At 37.8% G+C, this 25,523-nt stretch overlaps 2 protein-coding genes and 1 long non-coding RNA gene across 3 annotated transcripts; 1 reads left to right on the forward strand and 2 right to left on the reverse strand.

The window, feature by feature from the left end:
- Positions 1-1,064: 1,064 nt before the first annotated feature.
- Positions 1,065-4,740, reverse strand: LOC110749787 (cucumisin-like). The gene is made up of 10 exons (XM_021949972.2): positions 4,600-4,740; positions 4,035-4,135; positions 3,749-3,846; positions 3,404-3,647; positions 2,786-3,299; positions 2,609-2,712; positions 2,298-2,513; positions 2,102-2,213; positions 1,764-1,977; positions 1,065-1,665 (listed from the first exon to the last, which is right to left on the reverse strand). Exons 1-10 carry the CDS (start codon positions 4,693-4,695, stop codon positions 1,130-1,132), a joined length of 2,235 nt encoding a protein of 744 aa, XP_021805664.2. The 5' UTR covers positions 4,696-4,740; the 3' UTR covers positions 1,065-1,129.
- Positions 4,741-13,764: 9,024 nt separating this feature from the next.
- On the reverse strand, positions 13,765-14,408 carry LOC110749784 (uncharacterized). Its single transcript, XR_015826160.1, has 4 exons — positions 14,378-14,408; positions 14,150-14,270; positions 13,916-14,028; positions 13,765-13,808 (listed from the first exon to the last, which is right to left on the reverse strand). It is a non-coding gene; the product is annotated as an uncharacterized LOC110749784 (long non-coding RNA).
- A 6,982-nt stretch (positions 14,409-21,390) lies between these two features.
- LOC148291111 (uncharacterized) lies at positions 21,391-23,310 on the forward strand. The gene is made up of 2 exons (XM_088245117.1): positions 21,391-22,866; positions 23,157-23,310. Exons 1-2 carry the CDS (start codon positions 21,879-21,881, stop codon positions 23,189-23,191), a joined length of 1,023 nt encoding a protein of 340 aa, XP_088101243.1. The 5' UTR covers positions 21,391-21,878; the 3' UTR covers positions 23,192-23,310.
- Positions 23,311-25,523: the final 2,213 nt, after the last annotated feature.

Here is a 25,523-nt window from a genome sequence, read left to right on the forward strand (position 1 = left end):
TAGGGTTTAACTGGATAGCTCCGTATGCAAATTTGGCCTCAGAATTAAGTTTGGTACTCATGTGTTTAGCTGAAGGAAAAAAAATTGTTGGAATCATTTGTCATACAACCCCAATGAAGTCCCATGACCTTGTTGTGTGGAGCTGCTTCTTTCCGCTGGGGAAAACATAAACAATGAAGTCCCATGACCTTGTTGTGTTCACCAGCCATCTTTCATGCTTCTTCCGCTGGGGGAGAGCGACACTCGTTTGCTTTTGCCATCTTGAATCTCATCAATTTTGAATTAGACTATTCTTTTTAAAAAGAAAAACTATTGAATTAACTCATTTATTATTCAATATCTCAATTTTGAAATAGATTAATATTTAGAGATATTTAGTCCGATACCCATTTTTAGCACTAATAATATAGATAAACCTTACACCATTTAATTTCTATAAACAAACAAAAAAAAAACCCAAAAAATGATAGCTAACCCTGTTGAATTTTATTTTGATTATTAAATTACTTTGATGCCCTATTGAGTGTTTTGGGTTTTTATTTATTTATGAGGTTTTGGGGTTAGGTATGTTTTAAGAAATCAATGGCAGTTTTGTAATTTAAAAGAAGTTAAAAACATTTTTGTTATGTTGTAAATGTGCTTTTGGTGTGTTTCTAAAGTCCATTTCATATAGAGTTTTTTTTATATATAATTTGGGCTCCTATATTGGGTATAATAGTGAATCTCCCTAATATTTAAGTGTAAACAAGAACAACAAATGACCCACTAGTAGTGGTTTGGAGCAAATACTTCCTTTTAAGAAAGGTCCTAAGTTCAAGTCCCAGCATCCGTGTAGTATGTGTGAGTTTAATATGTTATCACCCCTCTCAATAGGAAATGTCCTAAAAGAACAAAAACAACAACAACAAGGGATGGAATTTGCATGGGATCACTCCAAACAAGTACAGTAAAATAAAAGATACATTTCAAGATACATCTCATCACTCATAATCGATATATATATATATATATATATATATATATATATATATATATTAAATATTAGAGAATGTGGCATTCGATCCTTAGTAGTGCAATTTGCTTTTTCTTATTCTTACATCAATACAGGATCACATGATCCATGCACCACTTAATATATAGCATAGACAACAATGGGGCTCCTGACTTGGAAAATGCCATCATCCCACACTAGAGAAGCAGAGACACTGGATTTGTGACGAATTGACCCTTTTATCGTGACTAGAAATGATAGCTTATGCCCGAGAGATGAGAACGATAGAATGCTTGGATTAACTTTGATTTCGAGTCCTTTTGTTGCACCGATCACTTTAGCTTTATATGTGGACCTTGGTGATCCAACATTTGTGGCTGTCCTATTGAAAACCCCACTGATGGAGTTTGGATTCGAGGAGGAAAGTGCAAAAGATGGATAATTCAAATTATCACTGAGTGCTCCGTAATTAGTTTTTGATGAGCAGCTACTCTTGTGCCCGGTAATAGTTTGCAATAATTTGGTACTATAGCCTTGTGCACACAAAAATTCTATGTAGTCCAGTTCAGTAGCATCATAAACCAAACCAGGATATGGAGCCCTAATAGGGTCTATTTGGCCAGCTCCGTATGCAAATTCAGCTTCAGGATTAAGATCGGGACTCAGGGGTTTAGCTGCAAAATCGTTACAAATAATCCAAGATATACGTGGTTAGGCCGTACTAAAATTGTACATAATTAAAATAACTCATAACGTTTATACACAGCCCTACCGGTGGTGATAAGAGCGGATTGGATAGCAGTAGGAGACCAATTGGGGTGAAATGATTTGACGTATGCAGCTACCCCCGTGGCATGTGGGCAAGCCATTGATGTCCCTGAGATTACATTGTATGATGCTACTCTGTCATCTATGGGATCATCTGAAGGAGGGGCAATTGGAGGCCATGCTGCCAAAATAGAAGCTCCCGGAGCAGCTATATCTGGCTGCAACATAACGAGGAGAAAAATTAAGGAGAGATGAAGTGCTGCAGCCTAGCTAGCAAATTATATATAAAATAAAACAGTCTTGAGTGTTCATCAAGTTCCAAGTAATTACGTCCGTACGTACCTTGAGAATGTTAGGAGTGACTGGATTAGGACCCCTTGAGGAGAAGGATGGCACATATGGGGACAGTGTGTCAATACCCTCAGTACTTTTAAAAATGGTTGCAGTTGGGTTCCTACAAATTAATCATTACAATATTCAAAATTTATTAACCTCATTCTGATCTAGCTTAAAAGTTACAAATAATATTTGTGTGTACCTTGTTGAGTTGATGTAATAGTAAATGCTGCTACCACCATCCAAACCAACGCAAGAGGCAGGTCTGGGAAGAGGGTCAAGCACATCTGCAACAGATCGGCCTTGCAAAATAACTCCAACTGCACCTGCAGAATAGGCCCCATCCCCATACTTCCCACCGCAAAGAACAATCTTGCCCTTCACCAAATTGTGGTCTAACGAGCCTGGTTTGCATTTCCTGTACGGTACCACCATATTAATTATTGCAACATATTATTATCGGACTGAAACTATATCCCATAAATATTACACAAGGTGTATAATTGTATTTACATAGATGTAGACTCGTCGTAGCCTGCTGTCCTATTGGGTGCGTCTCCCGCAAATATTAGAGGATAGAACTTGCCCTTAAGGTCAAATGTGTTTGGTACAATTCCCTACATACGCCAATGAAGCAAATTAATATATTAATTCAATTGCTTAAGTGAGGGCAGGTTCTATTAATTGTACCTCATAGATTTTTCGGTTACCCAATTGAACCTTGGTAACAAACTCCCGATCTATGGTGGTTGCAGCCACAGAAAGACACCATGGCGCAAAGACTGTGATGGTCTTGAGGTCTGGACCGTCGTTCCCAGCAGAAATGGAAGTCAGAATTCCTTTTCTTAAAGCGTGAAAGGCTCCAATGGTAACTGCTGTCCTGAAATAATCGTACCGAGACGTCGGTCCGACGGAGACAGATAGTATGTCGACACCATCCGCGATCGCATCATCAAATGCCGCTAGAACATCATCTTCACTACAACCATCCGACCAACATGCTTTGTACACCGCAATACGTGCTGATGGGACCCCTCCTCTTGCTTTCCCCGACCCCAAACCAAATAGGCTTGCTTTGCTAACTAAGTTTCCTGCCGCCGTTGATGCAGTGTGGGTTCCGTGGCCATCCGAGTCTCGTGGAGACTTGATGTGACCTTCAAGGAAGGGTTCACTATTGCGGTAATATCGTGCTCCAATGATTTTACTGTTTCAACCATAGCAACAATACGTCAATCAATTATCACATAAAACGGATAATTTTTACGTTTATTATCTACCAACATGATAGGTCTAGTATATTAGCCTTACTTGTTGCAAGTAAAATTGGATGATCCTTGGCATGTGCCTTTCCATTTTTTGGGTGGTGGACCGAACCCGGCATCACTGAAGCTGGCAGATTCCGGCCAAACTCCAGTGTCGATCACCCCAACGATGATATCGCTTTCAACAGTGCTTCTCTTCACGTTTTCATGAAACCCGATGAAGTTCCATGACCTTGTTGTGTGGAGCTTCTGCTTCCCACTAGGGAAAACAGACACCACACCAGCCATTCCTATATATATATATATACACACACACAAGCTTCCAGTAAGATATAAACTTATAATGGTCGGTACTTTTTATGCAAATTGGAAAGAAAGCTAGATCCACAACCAGCCATTTTCTGAGCTTCTTCCACTGTTAGCTTTGCAGCAAAGCCATTGAAGCTTCTCTTGTAGCTGTGCAGTAGGAGAGGTTCTTGTTCAATATTGCTGAACATAAACATAAACGTTAACTCAAGTTAGGAATTATATAGGGACTAGCCATAGTTTACTAAATTGCAAATCATATCCATGTAATGTTAATTAGTTATATAATTGTCACCAATTACTCATCTAGAAAACTCGTTAATCCTAACAAAAAAAGGCAGTAAACTTATATTATATATGTGATAATTAACCTGCTGCCAACTACGTTTTGAATCATGTTTACATGAAGAGGCAATGTGGTAGTGGTGGGAAAGTCGAGCTTTGGCTTGTCCCCCATGTACACAATATAAACCTGCAGTTAATATAATCATAATTAACGTTATTAAGGGCCTGTTTGATAACTATTTCAACTTTAGCTTTTAGTTTTTATTTTTTGTGCTAGATTATAGAGGAAAATGAGATTGAGAATGGGAGTGAGGATGAGATTGAGAGAGAGGATGAGAGGGGAGGATGAGAGGGAGGAGTAACAAAAGTGAAAACAATTTGAAATAGATTTCAGTTTATAGGTTTTTTTTTCTTCACTTTTATTACTCTTCCCTCCCATCCTCTCATCTCAGCTTCCCTCTCAATCTCATCTCCACTCTCATTCTCACTTCCATTCTCCCTCTTTTTCCTCTATACTTTGGCACAAAAAATAAAAAATAAAAAATAAAAAATAAAAACTAAAATTGAAATGGTTATCAAATGGACCAAAAGTATATAGATGCCAGTTTTAAACTAAAATGGTGTGTATATATATAGAGGAGAATTGCATGCCTTTCTGGTATCTACTAGAAGAGTACATGTGAGGCTGAGAACGAGAAACCACACTACAAGGAAAAACTCTTTTCGCGACCATGGAGCTAAATCCATTGCGGGGGTCTCACTAGAAAACCTAGAAAACGTACTACTTGGAAATGCTGGGGCAAGCTCATTCAAGAACATCATGTATTTATACTAGGAAGTAGCCATGTGTTTCACATGTTTGCTTCGATCCTAGCAGTGCATTACAAATCTAATGAATCTGTACATTTGATCTCACCCTTATCCAAAAGTGCACTACTTTTGTTCACGCCTTTTGAATTTGTCTTGTACAGTTAAGATTAAAAGGAAAGCAAAAGGACAAGCGCGCATTAAGAACCGGTAGAGGATCCGAATCCGAATCCGAATCCAAAATTTTGTGATCAAAGTCTTCCATATGCACTCACATCATATCTTCTTTACCTTAACTATACCACTTCTTTAATGTTGGATTCCATATTTGAAGCTCCTGACTTTACTCAAATACTAAAGATTGATTGCATTTGGCACAGCATAAAGCGAAAAAGCATTTCACATGTTTGCTTCGATCCTAGTCGTGTATTACAAATCTAACATTTGATCTCATGCTCTTTCAAAAATGAACTACTCACTTTTTTGTTCACACAGTTTTGAATGTGTGATCCACGATTAAGATTAAAAGACAAATAGATGAAAACATATTAAGAATTTACGTTAAGAAATCAGAATCTGTAATTATGTATTTCATTCTAAATTTAGTAAGCTTTTGATCATGCTCTTCCATGCACTCACCATCATCTTCCTTGACCATAACACGTTTTAGTGGCTGTCTGAAAAGCACTTCTTCAAAAGTGTTAGAGGCTGTTAACTTTGGATTCGGATCTTGCTTGGATTTTCTTTGCCATGATCTGCTTGATTTTTGCTCTTCACGTGCCACCTCATTTAAATTTCATCCAAGGAGCTTGAGAGTTGACACATCACTAATTTTTTATTAGAAGAAAAAAAAATTATGCATAAAACTTAAAATGAAAAAGTAAATAAATAAACTAAAACCCTAAACCGGGTAACGTTACCTATCTTTTGCAGCCTCTCTCTTCTTTTTTCTTCTTCATGTTTTTTTCTTTTCATTTTTTGCTTTTCAATGTCTTCTTTCTGCCCAATAACTTATTATACCCCTTCGATTATATATATTTCTTTTTTTTTTATATTAAACTAATTCCCTAAAGTAGTTGTAAGATTGGATTTTGAGGATTATTGGCAAGAATTTATTATGATATGGGATGAAAATAGACTGTGAGGTGGTGTTTACATGGAGACGATTCCCTCTGGTTGTAAGATTGGATTTTTCTTCTTCTTGTTACTAAGAGACTTGGTTGGTTCCCTCTGTTTATTCTTCTCTCGTCTTATGGCTTGCTTGCTGCCTTTGTTCTTGTCGGTGGTTGTATTATCTTTGTCTTTCAATGAAGTTTCACTTATTAACAAACAAACAAAACCATATTTTGCTGAAATGGGAGATGATTCTTGTGGAGCCCTGAAAAGAAGAGGGGAAGTTGCAGGCTTGACGGTGAACTCTTTAGGGTTAGTAATTATTGTTAATTATTAAGTGTGAGACAATTATTTTTGTTCATTTTTTTCAATGTGATGTGTCAACTCTCAAATCTTTGGATGAAATTTAAATGAGCTGGCTTGTGGAGAATAAAAGTTAAGCAGATCTTGGTATAGAAAAAACAACCATTTATTTAAAATGTTTTTGGGATATTTGACTATTTGTTAAAGTACTTTTAGTAGAAACTTATTTTCCCTTAGTCATTCATATGATCATTATAGAATATATATACAAGTCTGTAGAGAACAATCTACAGTTACAGCAAGCCATTATCATAAACATAAATATGGAGTTATGGCCTAATAACAACGTAACTGATAACTGAACATTTGCTATCATTAGTAGGATTAACTATTGTAACTGAAATACTATTGTAACTCCCTAATACTCCCATGCCAACGCGCACATCATAACAAGATTTGAATAAAGAAACTACATGGTGATGGAGATGGCGACAGCTGTCGGTTGTAGTAGTCTAGTAAGGGATAACCGCAAAAGAAGAACTCCAATCTCCAGAGTTGCAACAGCGGCATGAGAGAAACAAAGTAAACATAACGCCCATCGAATGTCAACAGGTGAAGGAGCGCATGGGCTCATGGAATGAAGGAATAAAATGACGAGTTGACATACAAGTCAAATGTACCTAGGAAACACAACTCTTGGTATTGAGAAACATAACTCTACCTAGGAATCACCCTCTAGGTAGGATAAAGAGAAATAGCAATGTGGTAAAGAGGAATGAGAAAGAAAAATAATTCAGACAAGTGCATTTTTTTAAATTTTACAAATATAATAAAGATGAGGAATGGAAACAAAAGAAAATTCATCACATGAAAAGCAGAAAGGGATGTGTGCAAAGAGAGTAGAAGGAGTATTTGAAGGGAATAAAGGGATTAAGAGAGGGTGCGGCAAGTTTGACATAAAGGGATACGAAGTTTGACATAAAGGGATATGAGGTGAATCCAACTTGGGACACAGAGAAAAGAAAAAGAAAGCACGGGCAAATTTGAATTTTAAAGCACCATATATAGAAACAATAAAATAAGATATGGGGAAGAAAACGACAATGGGACAGAGAAGTAATAAAGAAAAGATCATAACAAGAGCATAGATACCATAAAGGTTGTTGAGGTTCACCTCAAAACCAATGGACTATGGGGGAGTAGCCCAACTCCTTATAAACCCAGGCTATGTCTCTTAACTTTTTAATATGAGACAAATTCTATCAATATGCCCCCGCATCTGCATGTTTGGCGAACTTTGAAGCCTAACATGTGGAGAACACATATTGAGTGACGTGAAAGCAGTGGTGGCTGTAGGGCCCAACACGTGAAGCCTTACTCTGATACAATGTAGAAACTAATTTTCCCTTAGTCATTCAAATGATCATTATACAATGTATATATAAGTATGTAGAGAACAACTGACCACTGACCACTGACCATTTTCTATCATTAGTAGGATTAACTACTGTAACTAAAATACTATTGTAACTCCCTAATACTTTCATCCTTTATGTAGCTAAAAATTTAGTTTTCCAAAAAGAAAATTTAAGCTTGACTTACGTGGACATTAATTGACTTAAGGCTTATTTACCGTAGTATTCCTCGAAACTTTGGCATTTTATTTCCAGAAACTTTGGTCACTAGGTCAAAAATAATTTTTGATCACCATGATTTAAAATAAATAATTTCGGGAAACAAAATTGGTCACTTTAACTTTAACTTTCTACGACATTGTCGAGTGTTAATTGGTCCACCACAATGATAATGGACTCACTAGTGCTTCTCAACTCAACGACACCACTACGAAAAAGCAAAAGCACAGACACTCAAGAGTACTCTCCTATCCCATTGAGGTATTGGATTGGAATTGTCTATGGCTATTGGCCCCTATTGTATATATCAACTTTCCCATCACGAACACAAAACACAAAGACAAAGGTATCAAAAACAAGTCCCCATGCGGATAAGAAGAAGATACGAATAATATATATATGTAGCAGAGTCATTTTACCAGCATCTACATATATATAATTTTCAGCCAACACACGATTTTAAAAACATTCTTCAGAATCGTTGCACCAAATCATTGCAGTAATATATCGTATTTCAGAATTTTTCAAACACTTCTACGCTAGCTTTTCGTTGATATTGTTGGACACTGTTTCAGGGAAACCACGGAAGTCGCCATGACCTTGTTGTGTTGTGTGGAGATGGAGCTGCTTCTTTCCGCTGAAGCAGGGAAAACAGACACAGTACACCTTCCTTGCACTCCACCCATTCATTGAAGGAAACTTCTCCTGTCTTGTAGCTCTGCACCAGCACTGCAGTGATTCTTAACCTCTCAATGGGGACCAACTCCAAAATTAAGCTAATTGATCACCAAATGTAATTCAAAAGAAAAGGAAAAGAAAAAGCACAATGAAGTTGTAGCTGAAGTAAGTTTTTCAGTACAAAAGATTTGGGGGAGAAGGGGTTTATACAAATATTCATTGGATGCACTTGGGGGTTTTGAACCACAGCTGTAGTAGCTCAAGTAGTTAAAAACAGTTTACCCTTACATTTGAGACATTTAAGAAGAAAAAAAAAACACTAGCAGCATAAGTAACTTCATGCATGTCAATGTGACATGATACAAAATACACTAAATTTGGGCTTCTAAGTATGAGTTTAAGGCTTAGTTTGGTATTGCTGTGCTTTTTAAAAAAACTGCTTCTGCTGTGCTGTGAAAATAAACAGCTGTGAAGTGAAGCAGCAAAGTGTTTGGTAATCTATATTTGTAAAAGTGCTGTGAGTATAAAAAGCAGTCTTATAATGTTTGGTAAACTTTTTTATAGAAGTGCTGTGAGAGTGTATAATGACAATAAAGGGCACCATGATGAATTTTTTTTAAAAACCTAAAATTATCATAAGAAATAAAAAATGTATACTTTTTTCTCCCTTTTGTTTCCTCCTTTCTTCTTCCTTTCCAGGCCCCATTCCCTTTTTTTTTCTTTCTCCCTCGTCTGCTTTCTCTTTTCTTCTTCCTTCAGGGGCCCCAATTTTTTTTTTCCTCTCCCTCTTCTCTCCTTCCTCCTTTCTTCTTCCTCTGTTTTTTTCTTTCGTCATCTTCCTCATCCAAAATCTTCAAGACAAAACTTGTTTTTGTTGTGATTTCATACAAATTCTTGTTATAAAGACACCCGTCCCAGTTTTTTTCTTTTCTTCCTCTTTTCCTCTTCCTTCCCAGGCCCCCCATCTCTCAACCTTTTTACCTTTCCTCTTCTCCTCCTTTCTCTTTTCTTCTTCCTTCCAAGACTTCTTCCCTTCCCATGTTTTTTTTTTATTTCTTCCTCTTTACTTCTACCTTCCCAGCAACCCCCGCCCTCTTTTTTTTTAATTTTATAAATTTCTTCGTCTTTTCTTCTACATGCCCACCTCTTGGGGATTTGATTTTCTTTTGCTGATTGAGATAATTGGTTGGTAATCTGGGTGTTGAATTTTTTGTTGCCGTAAAGATAATTGGTTGGTAATCTGGGTGCTGAAGGAGATCTTCTAGGTTTGTAAAATAGGAAGCTGGGTTGGTGGGGTTTTGGGTTGAGTTGGTAGCTTTGAGGGATTGAGGAAGGGAAAAAGTTGCAGAGAGAGGATGATATTCTGGGTCTGTAAAATAGGAAGCTGGGTTGGTGGGGTATTGGGTTGAGTTGGTAGCTTTGAGGGATTGAGGAAGGGAAAAAGTTGCAGAGAGAGGATGATATTCTGGGTCTGTAAAATAGGGAGGTGGGTTGGTGAGGTTTTGGGTTGAGATGGTAGCTTTGACGGATTGAGGAAGGGGAGCAAGTTGCAGAGAGAGGAGAGGATGAGGCGAGCAATCCAGAAAATAAAAAAGGAACGACACTTGGGAGGTTCGAACTCGGGATGATGAGGATATAACATGTAATTGTGTGAAACAAATAAGGGCAATATGGGCAATTTGAAATTTTCATTTAAACCTCCGCATGCTTCTCCTCGCAGCAGTTTTCAGAAGCAGCTCCCCACCTGCTTCTGTTTTTCAGCTTTGAATGACAGCAACTTATTAAATAAGCAGCTTATTTTTGTTTTACCAAACACCCAAATCTCCAAAACTTTTTTTTAAAGCTGCTTATTTTTTAAGTTAAGCAATACCAAACTAAGCCTAAGAATGGGCTTAATCTTATTGCATGTGATAGTTGTACCCAAGCAAAATCAGAAAATTTGGACCCAAAAAGAAAACATCTGAAAAAAATGCCATGATCTAGAACTATTGCATTGCATTGCACACCTCAATATTTTATGCCAAGGTATCCTAAAATTGTAGAGGTTTTTATTTTTCATATTTCTTAATTTATTATTATTATTATTTTATAAAATCTTTATAAATATTTTATTGTAATTAAGGATACAAGTGTGTTGTGCCATATTATTATTTAACGGATTTTTCAACCGTCTACCAGAAGAACCACATTACTAAAATTTCAAAAGAATTGAATACTTAGTTTTTAATATTGAAAATATGAGTAAAGGTTTATGATACTAAACTAAAATTTATCTAAAAATAAAGGGTTTTTAACTGTAGACGTCCTTGAACTTTACCTCGAGTTGCAATTGGGTCCCTTGTAACACCCCTGGCCTAATTTAATTGTTTTGTTCAAATTATGTAATTGTGAAATTACAATTTTTCTCTCGGGATGTAGGGTCACTTTGGTCACTTTTTGGATTCGGAATGATTTTGGGGAAATGAGTGGCACCATTGCATAGAGCTCGTTGATACGAGTTTGTAGACATGTGGCACGCCCAATTCCGAGTTGTAACGAAGGAGGAAAGGTCTGAAAACGAAAAGGACGCAAAGGAAATTTTCAAATTTTTAAATTTTGTTTTCTTTATCTCCTTCTTCCTCCCACTCCCTTCGCAAGAAATAGCCCCTTTGTTACTATTCACCCGCCTGGTTTTTGGGCCACCATGGTCATGTCCTGCCACCAAATTCGGCGGGACCGGTACCAGTACCAAAACGTCAAGTTCGACTTCCTCTTCCTGCCTCACCCCTCTGCTGCCGCCACCGCTGTCTCTAGTCGTTGGAAAAAGCAGAAAACGGTCCGATTTTTACGTAAAGTTTACAACGTTCGTTCCTGTGATTCCGACCACCAATTTCTTCGATCTATGTATGCTTTCTCATCCTCTCAAAGTGTTCTAGTTGTTGGTTGGGTTGTTTAGTATTAATTTATGTGTTTTGAAACAAATTTTAGCGATTAAAGATTTGGCCAGTTTCAGCTCGCATTTCCGGCCACCTCCGGTCATTTTCCAATTGCCGGAATCGCTTTGGACACCCACGCCCTGCCGGCACGTGGGCCATTTAGTGGCTGACCTATGGGTCCTAAAATGATCCCCATATTGTCCCGATATGCTCATATTTGAATTTGGTTATCGTTTGATCGTCGATCGGATATTGCACATTAGGCGTTATCGGGGTTTGATATGTTCAGATTGTTGGATCGACTCCAATTTAAAATATGTTGATCTAGGCATCTCTAGGATCGTGTAGGAATTCACGAATCGTGAATTGGAGTCCCGGATACTCCGATTCAATGACTTAAAGTTGCGTTAAATGTTAACCGTCCGATCTCGAGCAATCCAACCGTTCGATTCGAACCAAACTTACAGGACTAGAATAGTAGACCTTATTGAACCCGTAGGAACTTTCTAATCGGAAATCGGAGGTCATGGACCCAACGGGCCTAGTTGACCAAGTTTGGGCAACTTGACCTCTCGGTTGACCGTGAGTCTTCCGAGGTAGTTTCACGAGGAGTACTAGAACGACCTTATCAACGCATCTTGACCGTTATTTGAGTTATGTTGACTATGTTGGGATTTTGAGATGGTTTATAATATCGTATGAATTCTTGGATTATTAGTTTGATAATTGAAGTTGTGGAATGGTTGAGTATGAGATATTTGATCGATGGGTTATGAAAACGAGTCTTGGGTCTCGGCTATGACTATTAGTAAATAAATGGATGTATGTTTTTAAGTGTACTTCATTTTTCTAATATGGAATTTCTTGCATAATGAGTTTTGGGATTGAAAATTTATTTAATATGGTGAATGAGGATATGGGATCTCTAAAGGTTATTATTTATCATTAATTAATATTATTATGATTATTATTAAAGTATACGGTTTGGGTGATATTGGGTTATTTACGAAAGTCTATTGTTTTAATTATGGAATATAGTATTTTATGGAAGATAAGTGTAAACAAGTTTTGATTACTATTTGAATTATTTTGGGGGTTTATGGAATATAGACTTGAGAGTTTATTTTCTATACTAGGAATAAATATTTGGAAAAATTGGATTAAGGAAGGGAATATTATCTTGATAATATATATATATAGGAGGTTATAAAAACGGGCTATTGGTTCGGTCTCGGCCTGTTTCCTGTGACACGAGACTTCTCGTTTATATTTTGTTATTATTAATATTATTATCATTATTATTATTATTATTATTATTACTATTATTATTAGTGCCATTAATATTATTTATAAAGGATTATGTGACTTGTGTAAGATACGGTGTTTTGGATTTTATTATCTTGTCTTAGGGGATTTTCAGAGAGTGTTTATTCCTAAGTTTTTTAGTAGTGTTTTGAATATTAATAAAATCAAAATGGTTTACTTAGGTTTGGAAATGGGTATTACAGTTAATGAGGCTTATAATTAATTTGAATATGGATTATATGTGTTGAGGAATTGTTATTCACTCTATGATGAAGTAATTGGGCAAAAGATTTATATGAGTTAAGATATCTTGTGATGGTGATGTGAATATGTGTGTGTATATATATATATATATAGTATGTCGCGCAACTATACTATACTTAAAAATAAAAAAATTGTATCGCCGCGCGGCTATACTATTTAAATGTTCGAATATATTTAAAACGCATAGCCGTGCCGCTACTCTTAAAACTAAAAAATAAAAATATTCTAGTCTCGCGGCTATACTATTTTTAAAAATAAAACAATAGTATAGCCGCCCGGCTATACTTAAAATTAAAAATAAATAAATAAAATTAGTAAATTAGTATAGTCGCCGGGCTATACTATTAAATGTCGAATATATTGAAAACGCATAGGGCGCTACACTTAAAAATAAAAATGAAAATAGTATCGCCGATCGGCTATACTATACTTTAAAATAAAAATAAAACAATCGTATAGCCGCGCGGCCGTATGTAAAAATAAAAATTAAAAATTAGTATAGCCGCTCGGCTACACTATTTAAATATTCGAATATATTTGAAACGCATAGCCGGCCGAGTCCGGTTTACCTGTTACCAAAGTTCCTGTGCCCCCTTGTTTACCTGCTAGTTTTGTGACATGTGGCAAGCCACTTAACACCACTTAACTCTGTTAACTCTATGTTAACTCTTTTTGCTTCTTTTTACTATTTTTTGTTGTTGCTTTTTCTCCCTGTTCTGCCCCTTTCTCTCTGGTTTCCCTCTCCCCCTCTCTCCTTCGTCTCCCCTCCTCTCCTTCCTTTTTTGTATCTCTTTTCCAGGCCATGGAAGACCATCTTTCGAGCATTGAGTTGGTAGAGCCTCTTAACACAAACAATTAGGATAATAAACATAAGTTTTATGGTTCTCCAAAATGTGGAATGTTGTAAACATAAACCAGAAACTCAGAAAGAAGAGAAATATTACTAACCGTAAATTGCCCCTCTAATGTGGTGATTAATAGTTCCACAAATTCATCGTAAGTGTACTGCTGACCATCAGCTAAAAAGGGTTGCAAGTAATTGTTGACATAATCATTGCTGCCTGAAAAATGAATAGAAAACAGTAAAGAAATTGAGGAAATGTTACAATATCCCCTGAAGAAAATGAGTTGTTTTCATGCAAAAGATATTTCATTTGGGTCATTTGTGCATTAACAGAGTACCAATTCCAATCAAGTAGACGGCTTCACTGCAAACCTTGGCTGCAGCCTCTCCCCCAATCTTAGCCTTGATGGCTTCCTTTGTCTTGTTGAAATTTTGTATTTGATCATCAAAGGACAATCTCTGAATCAGTGGTAGAACCAAAAAAAAAAACTCAATATTTTGCAAAACTCCAGGGTCATAATCTGATAAACAAAAGAAAATTAATATTTTGAAAGAAATGTCCTTACAAAATAGAGTCCAGTGTCATTGAGAATTCCTACCTACGCCACCAGATGCATAATTTACCTTGTAAAAGAGAACAAAAAAGGAAGGAGAGGAGGGGAGACGAAGGAGAGAGGGGGAGAGGGAAACCAGAGAGAAAGGGGCAGAACAGGGAGAAAAAGCAAAAAACAAAACAATAAAAAGAAGCAAAAAGAGTTAACATAGTTAAGTGGTGTTAAGTGGCTTGCCACATGTCACGGAACTAGCAGGGAAACAGGGGGGCACAAGAACTTTGGTAACAGGTAAACCGGACTCTAGCCGGCCGGCTTTACTTAAAAATAAAAGTTAAAAACAGTACAGCCGCGCGGCTATATGTTTTTTTTTACATGTTTTTTTCCTTACTTCAAAGATAATCTGATTCGTGCATCATTTGGCCTTTCTTGAGATGAAGTTGGTTCTATATGAAGGAAAATAAGATTGTTTCATAAAAATAATAGACTAGTTTAAAGGATTGTTGTGGCTTTACTCATTAAGTAATACTAAGAATAATTTATAAAACGTAATAATCTTTCAATTTGATTCAAGAAGTTGACAAGAAAATTTGAATGGTGGAAAAAAAAAATGTCCAACCGAACTATATATTTAATTAGTTGAGGCTTAAACTAAGCAGTTAGGTCTCGTTTGATGACTAGTATTGGATTGGACTAGATAACTCCTTATATTTAAAGCATATGTTTAAGGAACTATTGGAAGTTTGAATGAAGTTCACGGACTTTTGTCCCACATTGGTAGAATGAAGAAAAATTGAAGTCTTTATTAGTGTGGTAATCCCACACTTGATAATTGGAAGTTGGGCGTAGTAGAAGCCAATTGGGCTTCAAATTCGATTTGGGCATTATATGTTATATATATAATATTTAATTATCAAAAGAATGGGCCTTGAGCCTTGGGGTGCTTGGGCACTTCAGATTTAAATTGTAGAAGATGGATTACTCATGAAGAAAACTTATCCCATCTAAACTAGCAAAACTAAATTGACATATAAATCTAATAAATGCATCCTCCACCTATAGAGCATAAGCGTCCTCTAATTCTCAAGAACAATACAATTACATAAAATAAATGGTGCCTCCATTCCAAGGCGAATTGTACTAAACCAATACCAATATGAAGAATAGTATTTGAAATTGCTTACCAACACCAATATGGCATAACCAAAGCATGTTGAAGCAAAAACTCTCTTTGCTGTGGAAGGAAAAAAATCGAAGCGTAATTAGAATACGTGCGGACCTCCTCACTGGCAAGGAGCCATCGTGCTTGTTCTCCATCTTTCTCCATTTTCCTTCGTTCCTCTGAGGCCTAAATTCATCAGCATCAAAAAAACCAAATAAAAACAATGAAAACTGGAGAAAAGTAAAACTGGAGAAAAGTAGAGGTTCAAAGTCACCATCGTCTTCTCTTATGGTGTGTTTACTAATCAGGAATTAGAATTCTCATAAGGAATTGAATTCCACCTATGGAGGATTCATGTGTTTACTTCACATCAAGGAATTAAAAAGTATGTGGGGCCCACGCAAAATTAGGAATTGAATTCATGATTTTGGAGGAATTCAATTATTGGATGGGAGGTGGTATTCTAATTCCTGGAGAACTAACCTATTAGGTATTCATCTTTTTTGCCCATTATATCCTGACACAATTTTAAAATTTTCAAAATTGCCATTTACTTTGACCCAACAATGAGGATATTTTAGTAATTAGCACCACTCTTACCCCAATTCCATATGGTTTAGTAAACAACTTGAATAGGAATCCGGAATCTAATTCTCCTCAATTTAATTCATCCTTAATTCAATTCCTCCAAAGAGGCCTTATCTTAGAACCCTTTCACCCCGTTCACCTTCCTGGCTTGGGTTTCATATCACAGTGTTAGTATGAAAAGTGTATTGTCATTTCCTAGACTCTAGCATAGGTTGAAAATTAGTTTGTGAAGAATTGTTACTGGACGTTTTGGCTCAACTCTTTCAACCACATACTTCCGAGGTATGACTTGACCATATGAGAAACTTGACAATAGGTAAATCATGACATAATCATGCATTCATTATAGGACTCCTAGTTGGAATTATTTTCACACAAGCATTTTTATGTTAATCCTATTTTTAATAGGATTAGTTTTTATCTCTTGATATTATTTTCTACTTGATTTGTCTAATTAAATTATTTAGGTAGATATTGTTTTAGAAGATTGGCCGTAGTGGAAAGTCATTAGGTTTCCTCACATCTTGCATTAGTTGGTGTTATCACATAGCATGTAAATGGAATTAGAATTCATATTGATAATCGAATAAATAGTTGGTTGTTGTTTAAATAGACGTCTGAAAGAAGAGACCTTTTTGCATGATGTTTAAGTGTCCTAGTTGAATTGGCTTTGGGTATCTTTGTTGCAAAGGGAGTGTGGTCACGTGGGTTTCTCTCCAGTGAGAGAAACCTGCATGGTATAAAACCTTTGTTGTTTTCTTTCATCAGTGGCTTTTCATGTTTTAATTTTTAGAGCATATTGAATCTGTTTGTGAAGCAGCTGCTGTGTTTATTTTCTCCAATAAATCATCAAGTGCTCCTTTGTGCTTGGTGACTTATTCAATCCTTTCATCATTCATAATTGCATACATATGCATGTCGGTGACTCATATGGTTGAGTGCACCAAAATCGTTGTGGCGTTTATCCTCCGGTGAGCTTGAAGCAATCGTGACTAGTATTGCGTTCAACATAAGGAGTGTCGAAGATCATCCCGTGACAGAAGTTGAGTTACGAAGAAGTCGGTAAACATTATCTAGAATGTGTTTAGGATAAGTGTGTGAGTACTTCTTGTAATCATCGTTCTATAGTGGATTTGTGTTGGACTGAGGAGTCCCGTGGATTTTCCCCAGAGTTGGGGTTTTACCACGTAAAATAATTCTCTACGTGTTTCTCTATTTTATGTTCAGCACGTTTCATGAGTGATAAGCCATATCAATCATGCTACCAAAGTTTATTTTCTGTTTATTGATTATAATATTAAATTGGCCTATTCACCCCCCTCTAGGCATTTTTTAGTCATCCTATAGGTATTTTCACACAGTCATGGCCAAAAGAGATGTTCTCACCTACCAACTGCTCCACATAACCAAGTCAGCAGGGGTTGCAATATCCACAATATATAGCATATACATATATGTTTATAATAATAGTAGAAATATAGCAATAGTAGTCTTTGTCATCAGTTTAAGACAATCTATAAGTTATGGCAAGTTTAAATCTCAATTATATATGAAGAGCCAACAATACACATGTACAAAATGTCTGGGCATTTCCTTGAATGCAGTAATGTATTTGGATGAAACTATTTTTTATTCTTACAAAAATGCATTGCAGCAAACATAAACAAATTGGAAAAAAAATAAAAACAACTAACTTCCGACAACAAACTCAGTAAAGAAATAACCTGAGAACCAAACAACAAACTCAATAAAGAAATAACGTAATAAAAAAATACATAACACTTTAAAAATTCGCGATGAAAGAATAACAAAACCCATCATTTCATAAAATGAACGACCAAAGAAACAAATATGAGACTTGTTGCAACATCTCTCTGTTTTCTCTTCAAAGTATTCTCTGCAAAAGAGTGAAGAACAAAAAACGCCACCATGTCATTTGAATTCGTAGAACAAAACCAAATGCATTTATCAAACACATACCATGCGAGTTAACCATGCGAGTAAACACCTACCCTTTTCTTGGAGTTGCAGAAACTGTTGTTCTTGATAACCAATGAAAATGGGGAAATAATAATAGAGAATCCAAATATAAGTTGAATAACAAAACAAAGATGAATTTCTCTTTTGGCTTAACAATACAAACAAAACTTCACCACAAAATTCATCACAAAGCAACAATTAAAACCTTATAAATTAAAGCGAATGAGAATAGTGAAATTGAGAATAAATAAATCTAATGTGTCTCTTACTTGAGTATCTTGTGGCTTTGCTTCGATTGATCCAAAAAAAAAAAGAAGAGAAGAATGAATGGAAGAGAAGAGCGATGGGAAGGGAGCAGAGGGCGTGAATACTTGAAGAGCAAAACTGAAGCGTGAGCTAGCAGAAGTCAAGAGCGTGAAATTAGATGAGGGTATTATTAGAATTAGGAAAGTTTCATTAAACACCTAGCGTCTCCTCAATTTGATTTCTGCATAATCAGAAAATGAAAGTCCACACCTGCTTTCCCTTATAACTTTCTCTTAATAGCTGACCTGCCTCGTCAACAATAGTTTGGGGTTAATTATTGTTTTATTGTTAGTTAGCTGTCATTGAGTTGCTATAAATAGCACTCCCTCTTGTAATCACATTCATTACGAATAGAATCTAATTCTACTTCATCTCTCTCTGATCTTTCTGAAATTGGCACTTAGGTGACGAGGGGTAAATTAAATGACACTCAAACAAAAACACAACAAACTTCACACTTTAGACCTTGACCAATACTCTTATGACTAGTCAACTGTCAGACATGAATAATCACAACCAAGAACATACACAGAGCATATCAATATGTACCTGCAAGCCTAGAGAATTACTAGTGACAACCTAGGCACTCAGAAGGACCCGTCAATCTAGGCATCCCCTGTGCTAGCAACAACTATGGTGAAAGTATGTGAAAGCATCATAATCAAGTAAGCATCAAACAGCAGAAAAAGATGACTAGTCAACTGCAAGAACACGAACCCAGAAATACATGTGATGACTAGTCAACTGTCAAGAACACAAACCTAGAACATTCAGATATGCAAACCAGAAATTTGTTCACCCAGAAACCCACCATTGGGAAAAACTGGGGGTCATCAACCGACCAGGCAATCCACTAAGTAGAAAAAGATTCTTACAAAGGAACACAAGCAAGCTCAAGAAAAACCTAGATCTATTTAGGAGGATGAGCTATACCTCCTTTGTGCAATCTTCTTCTCCAACTTAGCAAAGCTTCAAGCTAAGTTCTTCATGGCAATGACAGCTCCTTCTCCAGCTCTTTCATCCCATGACACTAGCTTGCAAGCTCTAACTCGGACTGAAACCAAAATTTGGACTCAAAGGAGAATGACCAATTTCTTCAAGAAACCATACTCTTGAAGAAATCAATCTTGAATCTGACCTAGATATAAATGAGAGAGTGTTTTAATTAGCTAGATGCAGATTTTCATTTTTCAAATGCAGTTTTCAAAAAGAAACAATTTGGAAAACTCAAAGATGAAAAATATGAAGGTGGCTCTTGAGGAAGAAGCGATAGTTTCCAAGGAAACTTTCCAAAACTTGCATACAAAAGTGACAGCTGCCAAATGAAGAATTGGTTTCCTTTTACACCAAAATTCCTAGGTTAGAATCGTACAATGGCAGCTGAGAATTTTGCAGAATAGGACAAAAACCTATGGGTAGGATCCAGCTGGAATAGTGAGCTGGAAATCCTCCTAAGGCAGAGGTTGACTAGTCATACGAAGGAAGGATGACTAGTCATAATTTCTAGAAGTTAGAAAATGCAATGTAATGCAAATGCAAAAATTACCTTTTGGCAAACCCATTGTTGTCCATCATAATGTAGCCAATTAAGCACACCTAGAGATGTAATTCTTAATGTAGACTAGAGCTTGAGAAAATACAATGATTGTCCTATTGCAAAATTGTCAAGGGAAGCCAAAAGAAATACTCAAAATGCATACATTAACACTTTCTTCTCTCATTTCTCTCACTCTCAAATTCTAGCTTTCTTAGCTCTGCAATGCTCTCTCATGGATTCTAACATGGCATTAGAGCCATGAGGTTGACATGTTCTTCTTCTTTCAGCTCTCGTTCGCTCCCTCCTCCGCTGCTTCGTCAAATGGGCCGAATTAAGAATCTTTGATTCATTATCTCCGATTCTCTCTTCGCTTCGCCAGCTAAGTTCTTTTCTTTGAGACTCTTATTTTCTACGATCGCTCGGTTCATTAATTTATGTGACAGCTTGATTCTTGAAGTTTCTGGGGCACACTTTGAAATCCTAATTTTTGCATTACTTTGAGATTGTTCTCTCTCTGTATCGACATTGTGTCAAGACTAGTGTGATTGTTGGTGAAACCTTACCTATGGCTCCAGAAATTAATGTGATGGAATTGCTTCGTAGATTTTGTGATTTCATGTCGCTCAAATTGGATGAAACCAATTATGTCATTTGGAGCTCGAAAATCTAACATTTGTTGAAAGGAAATCATTTACTAGGGTATATTGATGGTTCTATGCCTTGCCTTACTCGAACAGAAGCTTCATATCAGACTTGGGTTGACATTGATATGGCCATTTTGAATATGCTTATTGCTACAATCTCAGAGGATGCATACATTGAGATAATGACTTGTACTAATTCTAAGGATGCTTGGGACATCTTACACGACCAATATGATTCTATCTCAAAGGCAAATGTAATGCAACTAAAGACAAACCTTCAAACAATTTAGAAGGGTGTGGATGATATTGAGACCTATCTTTCTAAGATCAAAACTGCAAGACAAAGACTCAGCAGTGCTAAAATACAAGTTTCTGACAAGGAAATATTACTCATTACTTTGAATGGTTTACCTGTTGAGTATAATCATTTTAAGTCCCACATTCGAGCTAGACCTGTTTCTGTTACTCTTGCTGAGTTGAGGACTCTATTGTTGGCTGAAGAACAAGACATCACAGCTCTCATCATCCTTTACTTACTACTATGATGGCTAAATCCACTGAAGTTCCTATGCATCAGTCGAACCAATAGTTTCTCAACTCTTCTCCTGATGGAGGACACTAGCATAACAATCCAGGCGGCTATAATGGCTCTTCCAACTGGAATAATGGTTCTTCCAATTGGAATAATACGGGGCATTACAATGGTGGCAATAGAAACTATAGAGGTGGTCAGAACAGAAACTACAATGGTGGAAGGTATAATAATAGATTCCATGGAGGACAGTTTAAGAATCTAGGCAACTTTATGTTAGTAAAGTCAAAGACAAAACATAGACATCCCTAAATGGCTTGTCTACCACCTTGTTACTTTTCCTTGTTTTCATATTCCTTGTTTTAGGGATGGAAACTCTCCATGTTTCCCTCCATGTCTTGTGCATTGTTTGTAACTAATAATCACCTTGTATACTTGTATATCTAACCCTTCACTAAGTAAGAAACTCAATTGGCAGATTTGAATTCTCTGCAAAACCTATCTTGTTCTTCTTATTATACATTCTCAACTCTCTCAATTACACTATATTTGGCATGGTATCAGAGCAATCGATTTTGGTTGCCTCTGCATAACCTTGTTCTTGCCTAAATCTCTACCTATCCTTGCCCATAATTTGCTGTTATATTATTCCTACCTCATACTTTGCCTTGCCTCAAAATTGGTCTTGATCACAAGCCCTTTTTGTGCTCTTGTTTGCTGAAGTTTTAAGCTATTTCTTCCTCTACATCCTTTTATATACTTACCTCATGGGTGACACCAACGACTCCATCAACGACTCCACGGACGACTCCTCTAAAATCGACTCCACCAAGATCGACTCCACAACACCACCACCACCCCGGTCCTCTCATGACTACTCTCCAATTACTCCTGATAAGTTGGATGGGTCCAACTATCCTGCATGGTCTCGTAGTGTTCGCTTGGCCATCACTGCTCGTCGTATGGCTGGTTTCATTAATGGTAAAAAGATTGCCCCTGCCATTGATGATCCTAGCTATGAAGCTTGGGATGAAGACAACTGTTTGGTGCAGTCATGGCTCCTCAACTCCATGACCAAAAATGTACGTGCCTTATTTGATCACTGCTCAACGGCTTATGCGGTGTGGGACGCAGCTCGGAAGACATATACTGTCACACAGAATAGCTCCAAGTTGTACCAACTCCGTCGTCAGTCAGTCACCACCTCTCAAAGTGGTGAACCTGTGAATGTATTCTACGAAAAATTACACATAATATGGCAGGAAATTGACAGCCTCCGTCCCTGCAAACATACCAATCCCGATGATGTGGCTCTTCACCAACAAGCACTTGAGGTGGAACGTGTGTACGATTTTTTGGGAGGACTCGATCCCAACTTTGATTCCGTTCGTAGTCGGATTCTTGCCATGAATCCGCTTCCAGCAGTCATTGAAGCTTATGCACTAGTGGTAGAAGAAGATAATCGCCAATCTTCCATGCTTGGCGGTGGGAGTGCAATGGCGGTCAAGCCATATCGGCCACCACACCGTACGTCCTCCGGACTTCCCCCCCGGGGTCCCAAAACTGACAATGCAAAGGGAACTGAGAAGTGCACTCATTGTGGTGGTGATCATCTTGTTGAGAAGTGCTTCAAGCTTCATGGTTATCCTGAGTGGTGGGATGCTTTCAAATCCCGCAACAAAACACCCAAGGCAGCATGTGTTATAACTACCGATGCCTCTCCATCTTCCACCCTACTCTCCGACTCCGAATCAGGTACACAACCCACTACATGGATAATTGACACAGGTGCCACTGATCATATGACTTTTGACTCTACTATGTTTTCCACAATATCTTCTAAGTCTCGTCATCCTTACATCACTAGTGCCAATGGAGTCCCCTCTAATGTTGCTGGTGAAGGAACTATATCACTTTCCCCTTCCTTATCTTTATCTCATACACTACTTGTTCCCTCCATCAATTGCAATTTGCTGTCTGTTGGAAAATTACTTGACTCACATAACTGTTATGCCACATTCTATCCTTCCCATTGTCTTTTTCAGGACCTCACGACTCACGCGACGATTGGGCATGGTAAACGAAGAGGGGGGTTGTATTCCTTGACGGTCTCTTCACCACCAAGGGCAGCTCATACTCAAGGTTCCAGCTCACAAGCTCGCAATCAACATCAGATTTGGCTTTGGCACGTCGTCTAGGACATCTATCCTTTGGCTATCTTCAACGTTTGTTTCCGTCTTTGTTTCGTGGCCTAGATCATTCTCAGTTTCAGTGTGAAACCTGTGTATTGGCCAAAAGCCATCGAACTGTTTTCCCCTTAAGTGATAATAAAACGGAATTCCCTTTTGATTTGGTTCACTCTGATGTTTGGGGTCCTGCTAAAGTTTCTTCCAATGGCAAAAGATGGTTTATTACATTTATTGATGATTGTACTCGCATGACTTGGGTATATTTACTAGCTCATAAAAGTGACGTTTCCGCTGCAATCCGTGAATTTCATGCTATGATTACCACACAGTTCCAAGCTTCCATCAAAGTATTCCGGTTTGATAATGGTGGGGAATATGTGAACAATGTCTTGGCACATTTCTTTCGAGACCAAGGCATCATTCATCAAACCTCCACATCTTTCACTCCGCAACAAAATGGTGTCGCAGAGCGAAAGAATCGACAATTACTTGAGGTTACTCGTGCTTACATGCTGGATAAATCGGTCCCTCACTACTTATGGGGACATGCCCTTCTTTCTGCAGTATATGTAATTAATCGAGTGCCGAGTAGTGTTTTGAAGTTTGAAACTCCACTGAACACCTTGGCTCGTCATGTCTCTCTTCCTACAGTCCTCAAGCTGCCTCCTCGCATATTTGGTTGTGTTGTATATGCTCATGTTCCATCTCATCAAAGAAGTAAGCTGGACCCTTGTGCCATTCGATGTGTGTTCGTTGGGTATGGATCAACTCAAAAGGGATACAAGTGTTACCATCCTCCTACTCGTAAGCTCTTTGTCACTATGGATGCCACATTTCATGAAGATTTATCCTAATTTAAAGCTGCTATGCCCCCTTCTCTTCAGGGGGAGAGAAGGAATGAAGAGAAGGAAGAAAAGGAAGAGAATAAACAAGTCTGTGACAAAACGACCGGTCGCAACACAGAAGCGACCGGTCGCTTTCCTGAAACGACCGGTCGCACTGACCACAGCGACCGGTCGCATTGCTCCAGCGATGATGAAGATCGACTCTGTGACAAAACGACCGGTCGCAACCCAGAAGCGACCGGTCGCTTTCCTGAAACGACCGGTCGCACTGACCGCGACCGGTCGCCTTGCTCCAGCGATGATGAAGATCGACTCTGTGACAAAACGACCGGTCGTAATCCAGAAGCGACCGGTCGTCGTGACAAAACGACCGGTCGCACAGAATCCAGCGACCGGTCGCCAAGCACCAGTGAACTTCAAAATTTGGACAGCGATGAAGGTATTGGAAAATTGTCGTTCTTATTTGGTGAAGATCCCGGAGGAGACAATTCAAATGGTTGCTGCGATCAACAACAAAATACAACCCCTTCTTCTCAACCATCGGACCAGTCGTCTCGTGATGAGGAAACACTTGAGGTAATTCCCGAAGCACCTAATGCTATACCATACACTCTCCCACCTAGGACCACTAGAGGAAAACCCAAGCCTCAATATTGTCCTGACCTTACTGCCAAATCTAAATATCCCATTAATAACCATGTTTCAACTCATAGATTGTCAAAGTCATATGCATCATTTGTCAATCAATTATCTACTGTATGTGTTCCAAATAAGTGGCAGGATGCTATAACAGATTCCAGATGGGCTGAAGCAATGGCGATTGAAATGGAAGCTCTGGAAAAGAATTCTACATGGGAAATGGTCCAGTTGCCACAAGGGAAGAAACCAGTTGGATGTCGGTGGATATACACCATTAAATACAAAGCTGATGGATCCATAGATCGATACAAAGCTCGATTAGTGGCCAAAGGGTATACACAAACATATGGAATTGACTACCAAGAGACATTTGCACCTGTTGCCAAGATCAATACCGTACGTGTTCTCATGTCATTGGCTGCAAACCTTGATTGGCCACTATTGCAGTATGATGTAAAGAATGCATTTCTTCACGGGGAATTGCAAGAAGAAGTGTATATGGAACCACCACCAGGGATCTCCATGGCACTTGGTCCCAACACCGTGTGCAAGCTGAGAAAATCATTATACGGGCTAAAGCAGTCACCACGAGCCTGGTTTGGAAAATTCACAGATTCTATGAAGCGCTTTGGGTACACTCAGAGCCACTCGGATCACACTTTATTCTTAAAGCGTCGTGGTGACAAACTTACGGCCCTTATCATCTATGTTGATGATATGGTGGTTACCGGTAATGACA

The sequence above is a fragment of the Prunus avium genome, chromosome 8 (genome assembly GCF_965620075.1).
Source record: "Prunus avium chromosome 8, drPruAviu1.hap1.1, whole genome shotgun sequence".
Lineage (NCBI taxonomy): Eukaryota > Viridiplantae > Streptophyta > Magnoliopsida > Rosales > Rosaceae > Prunus > Prunus avium.

What these genes read in the sequence shown, in the direction of transcription:
- LOC110749787 (XM_021949972.2), bottom strand. Translation starts at nt 4,695, where the DNA reads ATGGATTTAGCTCCATGGTCGCGAAAAGAGTTTTTCCTTGTAGTGTGG. An exon ending in TCCAATTTTACTTGCAACAA is followed by an intron (nt 3,300 to 3,403) that starts GTAAGGCTAATA and finishes TGGTTGAAACAG; the next exon opens with TAAAATCATTGGAGCACGAT. An exon ending in GTAACCGAAAAATCTATGAG is followed by an intron (nt 2,713 to 2,785) that starts GTACAATTAATA and finishes TGGCGTATGTAG; the next exon opens with GGAATTGTACCAAACACATT.
- LOC148291111 (XM_088245117.1), top strand. Translation starts at nt 21,879, where the DNA reads ATGGGTGACACCAACGACTCCATCAACGACTCCACGGACGACTCCTCT. An exon ending in ACTCTCCGACTCCGAATCAG is followed by an intron (nt 22,867 to 23,156) that starts GTACACAACCCA and finishes TGTCTTTTTCAG; the next exon opens with GACCTCACGACTCACGCGAC.